We start from the raw sequence: 14,363 nt of genomic DNA, 5'->3' as shown, positions 1-14,363 counted from the left end.
TGCCCTGGAGCAGGCCTTCAGGGCAAGCGTCTCCATGCTGCATGGGTAGGTCCTGGTTAACCGACCTTGCTCTCACAACGGCTGCAGTAACGTTTTAGCGATCTTATACAAATCCATCCTACCTTTCCCACCAAGTTCTCCTGCGTCTCGTTACCAGAGGTGCTCAGCCTGAGCTCTGCGAGGTCACGATGACAAGAAGAAGAAATAAACTAGCAGAGGAGCCCTTCCACGTCAGTGTGTGCGTCGTCTTTGCGCCTGCGCCGACCCGGGCCGCTCCCTGTGCCGCCGTGCGGCCGGGGCTCGTTTCGCGAGGCTGAGCGGGGCCGGGACGCGGGCACGGTGCGGCCGTTCCGGATCGGTCCCGCCGTCGGAGCGCGGAGCAGTTGGGACTGCAGTTCCCGGCGGTCCCCGCGCGGGGGCGCGCTCAGAGCGCCTCAGAGCGCGTGCGCGCGGCATGCTGGGAGCGGTAGTCTCCGTACGGCGTGCGCGCGCCGCCAGGCGGGCCGGGGCGTGTCCTGGGGGGTATATAGGCAGCCGGAGGGGTAGGGGTCCGCACTCCTCGCCGCCGCCCCTCTCTCCCGTTAGCTTCCATGCAATCTTCGGCCGCCGCGCACTGCGTTGAGCCCGCGTCGGCCGGCCCGGATAGGTAGGGTCGCGCGGGGAGGCCTAGGCGCGGTGAGGCGGGCGGGCGGCGGAGGGGAAGGGGCCGCTTTGACTCCGTGCGGGCGACCGCGGAGGAAGGAACGGCGGCGGCGGGCAGGGGGGCGGGCTCTCCAGCACCGGTGAGGGCCGCGGGGCTGGGGGTGCCGGCCGGGCCCGCCGCCCTGCTCAGCGCTGGGGGTGCGCGTCGCTCCGCTCCGTTTCGCCGGGGCCGGCCGGGCCCTCTCGGCTCGCGCGGAGCCACCACGTGACCGCTGCGCGGCTGCTGCCATCTTTTCTAGGGGCGGCCGACGCCGCCCGGGCGGGGTGGGCTGGGGGAAGTGCGGAGGGAGGGTGCGGTCACGTGGCGCGGGGCCCTCAGCCCGTCAGGAGCCGCCGTGGGGTTTGGCGCCAACGGTGGGGGCGGGGCGGCGGGAAGGCGGGAAGCGCCCATTGTCTGCGAGGGGCGGCCGGGCCGGGGCCGCCCGTCAACGCCCGGCCCTCCCGTCCCGATCCGCTCACCGCCCGCTCAGGATGGAAGAGGACCTGGCCGCCCCCTCCACGTCCGCGGACAGAACGGCCAGGTGAGGCCCCGCGCTGTGCCGCTCAGGCGGCGTGCCCGCCCGCCCGCCGCGCCTCGATCACCGCGGTGCTCACGGCTTCGGTTGGTTTTTGCAGCATGGACGTGGACGCGGAGTCCAAGAAGCTGCTGGGGCTGGGCCAGAAGCACCTGGTGATGGGCAACATCCCGGCTGCCGTGAACGCCTTCCAGGAGGCCGCCAGCTTGCTGTGAGTAGCGCGGGGCTGTACCCGCAGCGCTGTGTGTGCGGCCGATGCTGCTGTGCTTACGGTGCCCACGTGAGCACTGTTAGCTGGAGAGCAGGGCAGCACCGCGGGGCTGTGCCGATTTGTGGCGCTGGCAGGCAGCGCTGCAGCCCTCCAGGGGGGGAAAGGGATTTTGTTTTGTTACTCCTCGCGTGGTTCTGATGTGGTCTGGTAACGTGGGAGCAGTGGGGAGGCGTTACTTGCTCAGTTTCTGAGGGTCATCATTGCGGAATGCTCCTGAGAGCCGACTGTGTAAGCGGGGGAGACTTTCATCCCTCCTTAGCAGTGCTGGCTGAGCCGTGAAACTGCTTCCTGTCCAGGATCTTTTGTTTGCAAAGCTCAGGTATCAAGTCCTTTGAAAGCGGCACAGGCAAATAATGCTTTGTTACTTTTGTAGGGGTAAAAAGTACGGTGAGACAGCAGATGAGTGTGCCGAAGCTTTTTTTTATTATGGAAAATCGCTCCTGGAGTTGGCAAGGTATGCTAATGGATGTTTGTTTGCAGTGATTGTCCTTGAATGCAGGGCGTGCTTCCCCCAGGCAGTTTGTAGCTGAGCAGTGACTGTATGCTCTTTCCTGAAGTGACTGGCTTAAAGCCTGGTAACTGAGCACGAGAAATGGTATTAGGAACAATGCTTCTGGCAGAACACATCCACACTGCTTGGAGATCTGACAGTGTACTACTGTGGCTTGTTCTCTGCTGTTAAAGCAATGTTTCTTAGTAACAGCGCTCTTCTAGGAAACAGTTGACAAATGATGCTTTCCTTCAGAGAAGCATGGACATCTGCAACGTTAGTAAATAGCTTCGTTTTAAGCACCTGTTGTGTCAGGGGAGCACATAACTGCTGGGCACCCAGAGCCTGGCTGGGGCAGTGGGGCTTTGTCCCTTGGTGGGCGGGGTTACGTTGGGTGGAATGTGCTGTGGTGGTGCAGCTTCCACCCTTAAGCGATGCACTTAAGGGAACAAAGTGATAACGATCTCTTATTTCTTTTAGAATGGAAAATGGTGTATTGGGAAATGCCTTAGAAGGGGTGCATGTTGAAGAGGAAGGAGAAAAAGCTGAAGATGATTCTGCATTTTCGGCTGTTGATGGTATGTAAAGCTGTCAACTGTACAAGCTATGTTTTTGTCTAAATGTTTTAAGTTAGTACACCAGTGTCCTAGGTAGTCAGAAACACTGTGTTCAGTCTTCTTGCAGTTGGAATGGACTGGTTTTTGTTCTTATCTTGCTTAAAGATGAACAAAACTCCTGCAATGAACTTATTGCTTAAGCACGTGTCAGTGGTCACCAGATGTCCGTGTTCTGAAGCGCTGCATTCAAGCTTGCTTTCTTAAGCTTCAGGGTCAACTTGAACTGCTTTGTAACCTTGTAGCAGTACAGTGTGTGTAGCAGGACAGGTCAGTATTGAAAAAGTCCCTAGACCGATCCTTGCTTTGTACTGGGCAGCTGGAGATAACGCAGGAATTCCTGTAATCCAGACTATTAAAACACTGGCATCTCTTGCTTAGCTGTGACTAAAATCACTAGTGCAAACTGCACACTGCTTGAGCAGCTGCTTGCAATAATGCAGTCTGGGGAAGGGGTTTGCTGTTCAGGTTACGTTGGTTGCATCCTAATTCCTTGTGTCCTCAAAAAGGAGCGTTTAGGAATGGAATGCCATCTAAGCTGGTGACAAACCAACATGCTGGAGGGTTGGAGGGTGGTATTATCAGTGCCCGTTAATGTCTTTATCACTAAACTCCAAGAAATGTTTATGCTTCCTCAAACATGTAGAAGAAGCAAGGGAGGAGTTAAGAGAACAGGTATATAATGCCATGGGGGAGAAAGACGAGGTGAAGAAGGCTCCAGCGCTAACTGAGAAGGAAATCAAAGGAGAGGATGTTGAAATGGAAGATGTTACTGAAGAAAAGCCAGAAGAAACTGTTACAGATGCAGAGGTAAAGCTTGAAGGGTCTGAGAAGAAAGAGGCTTCGGTGGATAAAGTAGTTTCAGAAGAGCATGACCAGCAGACAGCTGTGGAAAAGGATTCAGAAGAGGCAGCTGTGGAAGAGAAGGCAGTGGAAGAAGAGCAGAACACAAGGCATGAAGAAGCAGAGGCAACTGAGGGGAAGAACAGAATGAAAGAAGTGTCAGCCAAAGAGGCGAAGGCAGATGTGGAAGAGGAGAAAGATGCAGAATCACCTGCAGAAAAGAAGGGAGGGGCAGGAGAGCAGACAACAGAAGCAATAGAAACTGAGACAGCTGTGGAAAAGGGAGAGTCTATAGAAGGGCAGGCAGAGGTGGCTGTGGAGGAGAAGGCAATGTCACAAGAAGGGACAGCAGAAGGGCAGGCAGCAGTCATGGCAGAGCAGAAAGGAGCTGCAGAAGGACCAGCAGAAGCAGAGGAAAAGAAGGTGGAGGAGAAGGAGTCAACAGAGTCTGCTCCAGAACAGAAGCCAGATGAATCTAAAGAGAAGGATTCCTCAAAGGAACCAGCATCTGCAGTGGGTGAAGATCCAGTTAATGATACAGGAGAAAAGACTGAAGTGGCTGCTAAGGTAGAGAAAGAGGAAAAGAAGGATGACCCGATGGAAGAGAGTGAAGGTGCTAAGGTAGAAAAAGAAGAGAAAGATGACCGCATGGAAGAGGGAGAAGGTAACAGTGAGGAGGAAAGTACTTGTGGGTGGATGACTTGCTGGATTTGGCTAACAGTGGGTAAAATGTTCCATTCAGAATTTTCTGTTTGCCTTAAAATGAGGAAAAGGCGTAGTAAAGGGGCTCTGGAAGGATTTTATATCTGAGTAACTGGTTTCAGTAAAGTTTCAAGAAGTAGAGAATAGTCTCAGTTTCTTTAGACTAACGCTTAACTAACTGCAAAGCAAATCTTTAAAGCAAACTTACAGCCCTGTGCAATGCGTAAGTAAAGGCTTGGCTGGTGGAGAATACTGAATGGATGTTCACTTGCATGCATCTGGGTTTATTGCACTAACCTTCAGATAACTCAAATCACAAGTTGCCTAAGGTTTTAACCATACTTTAAAACAGTGGAACAGGAAAAATAAGAACTGAATATATAATAAAGTGATAAATTTGCTTTCCAGGAGGCAGGGAGTAACTTTCTACTCGGGTCTTCCTAGCAGTAAACAAAAGTAAGAATTTGGCTGGTGAACCTACATCTGATTTTCCCTGGAACCTTATTGGTTCCACGTGGCACAGTTTTGCAGCTACCTGGCTTTTTCTGCCATTCTGCTTCCCTGCTTCATTGTGGCTGTTTTCAATGCAACATTAAAGTTGCCTGGTGAATCCTGTGTGCTTTGCTCAAGTAGTATGTGCACAGCCTTTGTAGGTCATGGCTTTCTGTTGGATGACTTAATCAATAGACTGCTAATCAATGGAAACTTGACTTTTGCACAGGAAGAGCCTTGTTGAGGAGAGGCAAATCTTCAGACCAAATAGTTCTGGATGCTGGAAGGACTAGTACTGCCCAGCACAGTGAGCTCAGTAGTGAAGCAGCTGCCTAGGAAAGTGTCTTTCTGACCACAGTGTGACTGAGCATAAACTAAGAACAGTTCTTCATCCTGTGAAGGACTGCTTATGTACACACTGCTTCCTTTTGCTCTAACTCTAGTTGGCATGAGGACGCCCTTGAACATCCCTGGTCTGGGGCATTCTCATTCCAGGCACTTCTACTTAAAATCAAGTTTAACTTGCCAGCATCTGTTCTGTTTTGCATTTGATCTTGTCCACATACTTAAATATTTTGACCCTCTCTATTGCTGGTGTGTGCTCCTTGGCAGTTGGACTGAGCAGGTTCTCTAGTCTCCATAACAAGCTCCTGTTATTCCAGAATTAGTGGTCGTGATCTAGAGAATGGGTTGACTTGAAAGCACACTTAATTCTTAAGGGAATTAGATTCCTTAGCTGCTCACCATACCAAAAAATCTTCTGGTAGAGCAGATCACGCAAAACTCTTACCCAATATTGTAAGTCAAATAGCACTGCACAGTAGCAGGTTCATTAGTAATGTTGCTGCTTCAATGTCTGAAGTGAGGAAACGTGAGTTCAGAAACAGTGTTATCTGTACACAGCTGGGCAGTTATCTTGCTGAAAATGTTTGTTATCTGTAGCATGAAGTCCCAGCAACTGACCAGCACCTCCAGGGCTGCTCAGGATACCATGGTCTCAGAGGGAGTTCACAGTGTGTTAGTGAGAAACAATTATAGGTAAGTTTCCATGCTGACATTGTGAAGTTAAATTTTAAACTGAGGTTGCCTGGAACTACCTTAGTTTACAGTGCCCAACGTTTTCAGCAAGATGGCTGCTGCTGAGAATAATTTTACCTGTGCTCTTCTTACATCACACTTCTAACCCTCTCACTGGAAGGATAAGGGCCAGATAAAATATTCTGCCTGGCTCCTTGTGAAGCAGCACAGGAACAGCAAGTGTTCTCATTCATCTGCTTTCCTCCTAGAAACAGAAGAATCTGAAGAGGAAGATAAAGAAAATGATAAAGCTGAGGATGATAAGGAGAATGAATTGGCAGTAGAAGACAAGGTGAGGCTGCTGAGCTCTGATGTTGGTGGTCTTGAATGCAATGCCTGTCTAAATGTCACGTTAGTATCTTCGTTTATGAAAGCTCACTTGTATTGTGTTTAGTCCTGTGTAGGAAATTAGTTCTGTGTGGTGAAACCAGTGTGTTACCTAAGGGAGGGGCATCAGTGCCTTGTAGGGCCGTTTGACCTCGGCTGTGAACTGGTGTTTATTTAGCTGCACTGAAACAAATGCTTGTGGTCTGTGCATCAGTGAGGCAGCCTGGTGGAGGGGAGGCCTGCCTTGTCCCAGAAGTTACCTGTAACAAACAGTTCTTGCTGTCTGGTGACGTAGTTTGTGTGCACCCAGTCCATAAGTGGTGATAAAGAGGGAGAATCCAGTAGCAGGTGTAGTGCTGCTTAAATCTGAGGAATTACCTTGATGTAGCAGTTCACACTGGATAACTCATTTTTAGGATAATATTGCTGCTTAGTATCCTGTGATTTCTGGGTGCAGGAGGAGAGAGGAGGCCGTATCAACTATCAAAGCCTCAGTTGATATAATTAACTCTTACACATGGTTTTCTTTTTAGCAGTAAAGGGTTCATCTCGATTAAAATGTGTTCTTTGAGAACACTGCTTAAAAGCATAATGTTGTTTGATGTGATGTGTATCCAAATGGCTTAATATTGTATGCATTTCTGGTCTTCACAGGAAAGTGAGGAGGAAGAAGTTGGAAATCTTGAGCTAGCCTGGGATGTGCTGGAGTTGGCCAAAGTAATCTATAAGAGGTAAAATCTGAGGCTGTAATTTGGATGTTTGCTGGAGAAGTTGAGTTGAGGTGGTGTAGGCATAATGCTGCATATTCTGAAGACTTTAAAACAGCTTTTTTTCCCCCTTGATTTAGGCAGGAAACAAAAGAAGCTCAGCTTCACGCAGCTCAGGCTCATCTAAAGCTGGGAGAAGTCAGCATTGAATCTGGTAAGTAGTGATAATTGTGTATAAAGTGCTGAGTTGAATATTGTCATGTTTTATTTCATACTTTAAAATGAGGAGAGGTGACTTAAGGCTGGGAAGATTGTGGAGGGGTTAAAAATCAAAACAACCAAACTTTGTCTAATTATTACAACACAGCCATAGGGGAAACTTCTTAATGGAGGAGCCAAGGAAGTTCCTTAAAGAGGCTGTACCATACTTCCCTGGAGCAGGAAAAGGAAAGGTTTGTGTTAGACCTGGTGTGCTATGAGGTTAAAGCAGATCTCAGAGTTATTTCATAGATACTTGGCTAATGTCAGAAATTGGGAAAGCCTGTTACTGTGTTGTAAATACACAAAGCCCTCTTGAGAAGACTTGGAGAAGTGGACATGGGACAGTGCTGGACTGTGAGTGCTGTCACTCGATGACTAAGCATCCTGTTACTGAGCTCAACCTGTATTCAATAATACTTCTGTTCCCAGGCTATGGAAGGAGTAAAATGTATAAGATCTACTTTGTAATGAGTTTATGCCTTCCTTCTATAGAGAACTACGTGCAAGCTATAGAGGAGTTTCAGGCCTGCCTGGCCCTGCAGCAGAAGTACCTGGAAGCTCACGACCGCCTGCTGGCTGAGAGCCACTACCAGCTGGCACTGGCATACCACTACAACAGCCAGTTTGATGAGGCAGTTCTGCAGTTTGGTAAATCCGTGGAAGTCATTGACAAGAGAATGGGTAAGTGGATCTCTAGAATTGCCTGGTTAACTAAAGGGCTTTCGTGGATCAAAAGTAACTTTGTTAAATTGCCCTAAAACCAGTTTGTTATGCAAATGCTTGCTAACAGGCTATGCTAACTGTCAAAACAGCATCTGTTGGTGGGTACTTGCCTCTGTGGTATTCCTAATGAGACAGCTACTTTGCCTTGAGGCTTTATTTTTGCCATAACAACTTTGTCATTCTAGCAATGCTTACTGAACGAATAAAGAAGGCAGAAAGTGGGTCCCCTGAAGATGAGAAGGAGATTGAAGAACTGAAGGGACTTCTCCCTGAAATCAAAGAGAAGATAGAGGATTCAAAGGAGTCTCAGAAGAGTGCAAGGGTAGCTGAGCTGGCATTGAAAGCAACCTTGGTTAGTGCATCCTGTGTTCTCTGTTCAACCAAACATTCTTCTAGCGAGGCTTGAAGTAAACCAGTAATGGGAGAGGCTCAATACAGAGAAAAAAGTGAGCTAATGGAGTTAAAATCTCAAGATAAGATAATAGCAAATATTACTGAAATTAATTGTTCCAAGTTAGTGGTTAATGGAGTTAAGTCCAGCTGGCGTCCTGTAACGAGTGGTGTCCCCCAAGGGTCAGTTTTGGGGCCCATCTTGTTTAATATCTTTATTGATGACCTAGACGAGGGAATTGAGTGTATGCTCAGTAAGTTTGCAGATGACACAAAGCTGGGAGGATGTGTCAAACTGCCTGAGGGTAGGGAGGCCCTTCAGAGGGATTTGGATAGGCTGAACAGCTGGGCTGAGCTAAATGGGATGAGGTTCAATAAGACCAAGTGCCGGGTCCTGCACTTTGGCCACAATAACCCCATGCAATGCTATAGGCTTGGGGCAGAATGGCTTGAAGAATGTAAAGAGGAAAAGGACCTGGGGGTGTTGGTTGATGCTCGGCTCAACATGAGCCGGCAGTGTGCCCAGGTGGCCAAGAAGGCCAACAGCATCCTGGCCTGTATTAGAAATAGTGTAGCCAGCAGGAGCAGGGAGGTGATCATCCCCCTGTACTCAGCTCTGGTACGGCCGCACCTCGAGTACTGTGTTCAGTTTTGGGCCCCTCACTACAAGAAGGACATTGAGGCCCTGGAGCGTGTTCAGAGAAGGGCAACAAAACTGGTGAGGGGCCTGGAGCACAAGTCTTATGAGGAGCGGCTGAGGGAGCTGGGATTGTTCAGTCTGGAGAAGAGGAGGCTCAGAGGAGACCTTATTGCACTCTACCACTTCCTGAAGGGGGGTTGTGGTGAGGAGGGGGTAGGTCTCTTCTCCCTGATAAGTAATGACAGGACGAGAGGGAATGGCCACAAGTTGCGCCGGGGAAGATTTAGATTAGACCTGAGGAAGCATTTCTTTTCTGAAAGAGTGGTCAGGCACTGGAATGGCCTGCCTAGGGAGGTGGTTGAGGCACCATCCCTAGCGCTGTTCAAGAAGCGTTTAGATGAGGTGCTAAAGGACTTAATTTAGTAGTTGGGTAGAGATAGTGATAGGAGGATGGTTGGACTAGATGATCTTATAGGTCCTTTCCAACCTTATGAACTTATGAACTTATGAACCTAAACTTGAATTTGTTAAGCTTCTAAGCAATACATATGTCAAGACTAGAAATGATACTTAAGTCAAATGTGAGAATCAACTGAGTGTCACATCACAATGTGAGCTTCCCCCCCCTTCCTGTAAGTAAGTGCAGAAGCAGAATGCAGTGTGACGCAGTTGGATAATCTGCTACTCCCTGAACTGCATATTGGCCATGGGTGATGGTGTATTTGTTCTGCTTTTCTAGGTTGGAACCACATCTGGCTTTGCACAAAGTGAAGACAGCAGCTCTGTTTCTACAGTAAGTTGAGCAGAGGAAGTAGTTGAGAATTCACATGTGCTTTAGGGATGATTATGGCTTGCTGTTACTGACATGTCAGTGTGCTTCTTAATAGATTCCAGTAAGAAAAGCAGCTGATGGAGCATCTCAGTGTGTTACAGACATCTCTCACCTGGTCAGGAAAAAGGTGAGTCCAGTAGCAGAGCAGTTTGTCAGAGTACCACTGTATTGTTGGATTTCTTGACTTGGAGCTTTTTCTGTGATGCGTGGAAGAATGCTTAAGAGTGATAACAAATAGTGTGTAAAACTCCTTTCCACTGGGAGGTAATCAGTCTGGGAACCATCCAGCCTCCAGATGTTGATGGTTCAGCACCGTGCCTGACCCACGCTGGTGTAACTGCAGGGCTGAATTGTTCAGCTTCTGGAGATGTTCCCTGAGCAAGTACCCTGCTCTGCTGAGTCTGGGAAGAGCAGGGCAGCCTATGGACACTCAAAAATGAAAAACAACCAGGCTGAGTTGGGTTCCCTTTTTTCCAAGTGGAAATGGAGAATTGGACTTGAAAAGTAGCAGGGCCAGCCCTAGTGTGTATAGCCATGTTAAACTGTTCCTTACTCAGAGAACAGGATATATTGAGTACTAGGTTGCTTTAAAGGTATAGATTTGTTTTCCAGAAATGTTTATATTAATTACCCTGTATAGGATCAGAGTTTTTGTACTGGGTACTGCTGTGCCACAGCCTGCCCTGTGTTGTGCTTGCTGCTTTGAGTTCTCATTTGCCAGGAGCAGCTTTGATCTGCTTTGCACAGGTGATTGAACCATCCATTCACTCAGCTGCTACCTAGCTCAGCAGCAGCTCATTCCCCTGCCAAACTGCAAGGCTCATTCAGAACTGCAGCAGCTGGCACTTGCATAATCTTTCTGGTTATACTTTGACTGTTTGTGCTTCAGGGCTCTGGTTAAATCCTAACTCTTAAGTTCTTGAATGTGGCAAGTAGAGCTTAAATAAGTAATGTACAGTGACATCTAGATGCTAACTTTCTAAAAATACTTGAACTTAAATTTGTACATGGTGAGGACTAAACAATTTTGTCTTCAGAGGAAACCTGAGGAGGAGGCCCACCAGGGAGACAATGAAGCTAAGAAATCTAAACCAGAGCCGGCTGTCAATGGTGGCGGTGGGGATGCTGCCCCCAGTGGAAATGAGGTTGCAGAAAAAATGGAAGAGGAGGTGGGCAGTTGAGTCAGGACTGTGCATATATTTTTCTTCCTTCCTCATCTGTTCAGGCGTGGTGTTGCGCGTTGATATGCTGCCTTCATTGCCTGTTGGTCTTCACAGGCTTCCCATGAGATGGGGGATGCTCCCAAGCTGACAGGATGCATGTTGTACTGAGGTGTCTGACACTGGGACTGTGCCAGCTGTGGCTTCCTGCAGCCAGAGGGTGGGACAGAAACACGTGCTGGGGCTCTGCATGTTTGAGTTGGGCTGAACAGCAGCACGAAGCCCTTCTCCAGAGCATTTCTGTAGCAAAATGCTTAAGGGTTTTAAAATTTCTAACTCAGGCTGCAATTGTTACTGTTCCAGAGTAGTTCTGGGCTCTGAAGACGAGCAAAGCATGCATGGTTATGTCTTGAAATTACAGAAACTTCAGCTGCTGCATGAGTTGGTGCTGTAATGCAGTGTTTGATTTTTAAAAATCAAATACTTCTCTTTTCTTTTAGACAGAGAAAAGGCCACAAGCAGAACCAGGGGCCGCAGTTGAAAGCACAGTATGATAATTCTTTAGCTTTGGACACTCCTCTCCTTCAAAGGAAAATGGTTTTGTATATAGTGTATTTTTTCACTTTTTGGCAACTTTTTGTATGACTTCAATAAAGATTGTAAGCAAACATTCCTTGTTCTGCCCCTGCTTCCATCAGGAGCTCCTTCCTCTCTTCCTCCCTGCTCTCGGGCTGTAGGTTGTGCTAGTTCTGTGTCAATGCTGGCTTCAGGGAAGCAGTTAGAGCACTGTTGTGGTGGATGTGTTTGCAAACAGTGCATAGTCCATAGACAGAAAAAGGCCAGGAGGTGAAAAATGAGCTTAGAAGCCATTTATTACCTGCCACGTGGGCCCCAGGATGACAGAGGAAGTCTTGCCGTGCCTTTTGCTGTTTCTTGGATGGAGCTCTTAATGCCTCCTGTGATGCTTCTAAATGTACCCTGGGAGGTGTCTAATGATATGAGCAGTAGGGAAAGGAGGAAAAAGAATGTGGTGATGCCCCTCTGTGCTTTAGCTACCCAAACTGCCCGAGCCCACGAGCAGAAGTCGGGGTGAGCAGCGCCAGTGCTGGCTCGGCCATGGGAGCTCATCCTGCCCTCACCTCTGGGAGTGTTTGTGCTGTGCTGGTGCCTCCTGAGCAGGAGGAGGATCGTACAGGGCTGCAAAGGGGATACCGGGGAAGCTAGAAGGTGCAAGTGGGTGTCTGGGGGCTGTGGGGCTGCCTGTCCTCACGGTTGGCCTCAGTGGCTCCTGAGGAATGAGAAAGGCAGCTTGAATGGGAGCAGACCATGGTGCTGGGAGCACGGAGCAAACTGCTCCTGCAGTTGGCACTCCCGAGGTGGAGGTGTCCTGCTGCAGACCGGAGGCAAGTACCGGAGCAGTGCGCTGGAAAGCCCCTCCCAATCTGAGGTACCCCTGCACCCCTAGGAGCAGACTTACTGTCGGAGCTAAGGCAGGGGGGAGCGGAGGGGCCACGGGGGGTGGGAGGACGGCAGGGGGCAGGCGCGGCCCCATCCCGTCTGCCTGCAGCAGTGTGTCCACCTTTGCTTGCAGTTGAGCCAACTCTGCATGCTGCCGGGCTGCCAGCGAGCCTACGGAACAGCAGCTCGGGCACACTCGGCTGCCACCTCAGACAAACGGGCACTGCCTCATTTCCCAGTTACCTACTGCTATCAGCTCGCATCTCCCTCCGGACCTTCAGTGCCAGCAGCTCATCCTCAAGCCGCTGGTTCTCCAGCTTCACAGCCATCAGCGCCGCACTGAGGCCCCCTCCCTGCTCAGCAGCGGTGGGGTCGGGTCCATGGGCTCTGTGCCCGTGCTTGCTCATCCTCTGCACTGCCCTTCTCTCCAGCGCCTCGGCCTCCAGCTGGAGGTCAAGCAGCTGTGCCAGGGTGGCGGCGTCACGGCCACCGGCGCGCAGGTAGGAGAGCCGCAGTGCCCTGCCACGGCACTGGCATGAGCCCCGGTGCCAGGGGCTCTGCTGGGCACCCGTGCACACTCGCTCAGCCCTCACCTGGCCTCAGCTGCCAGCGGCCCGGTGGGCGGCACGAGGGCATCGAGGTGGAGGGCATCCCTAGGGAGGATATGGGCAAACTGGGGCCCGAGGGCAAAGCGTCCCCTTCTGGGCGGCATCCGGCGCGGCTCACCTTTGGTGCTGGTGTCGTCCAGCCGTGTCTGGCAGCACCGCCGCGGCCCGGCTCAGCTCTGGTGACGGACGCTCGCTGCACAGCAACGCCAGGCGCCGGCACAGCTCTGAGGGACGCGCAGCTGGCTCGCTCCAGAAGCACAGCCATCGCCCCGCACCCCGCGCCGCTGCCTTACGCTCTCTGTGCTGCTCCAGCTGCCGGGTCCTGGCCCGGATTTCAGCCACGCGGCGCCGATGAACCTCCAGCAGCTCCGGCTCCCGTGGGTCCCCCCGCGGTGGGTCAGGCTCTCCCTAGGGCACAGGGTTGGCCGTGGCAGCGGGGGCCGAGCCCACGGGGCCGGGGGTGACCCCGCAGTACCCCGCGGGGCGGTCTCACCCGCTGCATTGCCCGGCCGGGAGCGGGGCCGCGGAGCAGCGCCCGTTCGCGGGGCGTGAGGACATCGCCCAGAGGGGCCCCGCGGGCTCGTCCCGGACCCCCACGGCCCGGATCGGGCCGAAGGAGCCCGGAGAGCAGGAGCAGATGGCGTCGCTCGGGGCGATCCTCTTGCTGGGACATCCCGACCTTGAAAAGGCAAACGGGGCGGGATGGGAGGGCGGGAAACCGCGCAGCCACAAACGAGCAGCGCGGGTGCTCCCTGAGGAGCTGCGAACACGGCCCCGGCCCCACACTACCGCGGTGTCCCGCCGCTGCCCCGCCCTCCCCGGCTCCTCCCCGCCCGCCGGGGTCCCGAGGCAGAGTCGCCGGCGGTGCTCCCGGAGCAGCGCCCGGGAGCCGAAAGCCATACGGCAGCGGGGGCAGGCGAAGGCTCCGGCAGCCGCCATCGGGCTCTCGCAAAACACCCGCTCTGCTCCGCGGCCGCCCCTCCTCCTCACGGCCGCCCGCGCCGACCCGCTCGGGACGCTCCGCATCGAGGCCGCCGTTGCCACGGGTGCCGGAGCCCCGCCCCGCCCCGCCCCGCCGCTTCACCTGCGCGGCCCGTCCCCGGGGACACTGAAATAGCTTAGGCCACACCTGAGTTGTTTGTAAAATCCTTTTTAATCTAATAGAAATGTTTTCATGATTTTTTTTTTCTTAAAAAAGGTTTCAATGAAAACAGCTTTGGATTCAGACATTCCCTTGCCACGTTGTGAACACAGACAGCAGCATTGCACCAGGAACAGGCAGTGACGGCGACCGGCCGAGCTCCACTATTTCGTATGAAGCAGAAAAAAAAAAGCCAACTGCTTGAGTGGAAGATGAGTCAAATTATTTTCTTTAATTCCTTAAAAAAAAAAAACAAAAAAAAACCAACCCAACAAAACAGAAGAAAAACCAACAAATGTGGGCTGCCTTCTCACCACTGTTCTCTCCCTCTCCCTTCGTAAAGGAAGAGTTCAGCTTCTGCAGTCCCAGCACCACAGCAATGTTTGCCAAGTGGAAAAAACACAGTGGGA

General features: G+C 51.5%; 1 protein-coding gene across 4 annotated transcripts; it reads left to right on the top strand.

Moving 5' to 3' along the window:
- Nucleotides 1-510: 510 nt before the first annotated feature.
- On the top strand, nucleotides 511-14,229 carry NASP (nuclear autoantigenic sperm protein). 4 transcript variants are annotated; one of them, XM_065739560.1, is made up of 15 exons: nucleotides 511-646; nucleotides 1,173-1,223; nucleotides 1,318-1,428; nucleotides 1,862-1,942; nucleotides 2,459-2,556; nucleotides 3,239-4,099; nucleotides 5,916-5,998; nucleotides 6,688-6,764; nucleotides 6,881-6,954; nucleotides 7,494-7,682; nucleotides 7,910-8,076; nucleotides 9,494-9,547; nucleotides 9,642-9,713; nucleotides 10,624-10,755; nucleotides 11,247-11,414. In XM_065739560.1, the coding sequence occupies exons 1-15, from the start codon at nucleotides 591-593 to the stop codon at nucleotides 11,298-11,300; spliced, it is 2,160 nt and encodes a 719-aa protein (XP_065595632.1). In that variant the 5' UTR covers nucleotides 511-590; the 3' UTR covers nucleotides 11,301-11,414. The 4 variants fall into 4 exon arrangements, with proteins under 4 accessions (XP_065595632.1, XP_065595653.1, XP_065595643.1 ...); XM_065739581.1 differs by lacking the exons at nucleotides 10,624-10,755; nucleotides 11,247-11,414 and adding an exon at nucleotides 14,011-14,229; XM_065739571.1 differs by lacking the exon at nucleotides 1,173-1,223.
- Nucleotides 14,230-14,363: the final 134 nt, after the last annotated feature.

Source organism: Cyrtonyx montezumae, unplaced genomic scaffold, assembly GCF_038088225.1.
Source record: "Cyrtonyx montezumae isolate F1298 unplaced genomic scaffold, pur_monq_1.0 scaffold_1, whole genome shotgun sequence".
NCBI lineage: Eukaryota > Metazoa > Chordata > Aves > Galliformes > Odontophoridae > Cyrtonyx > Cyrtonyx montezumae.
The sequence above is the reverse complement of the archived record's forward strand: the minus strand, read 5'-3'. Positions and strand labels throughout refer to the sequence as shown.

Coding starts and splice junctions, on each gene's coding strand:
- NASP (XM_065739560.1), top strand. CDS start 591: ATGCAATCTTCGGCCGCCGCGCACTGCGTTGAGCCCGCGTCGGCCGGC. Junction 1,224..1,317: donor TCCGCGGACAGAACGGCCAG/GTGAGGCCCCGC, acceptor TGGTTTTTGCAG/CATGGACGTGGACGCGGAGT. Junction 4,100..5,915: donor CCGCATGGAAGAGGGAGAAG/GTAACAGTGAGG, acceptor CTTTCCTCCTAG/AAACAGAAGAATCTGAAGAG.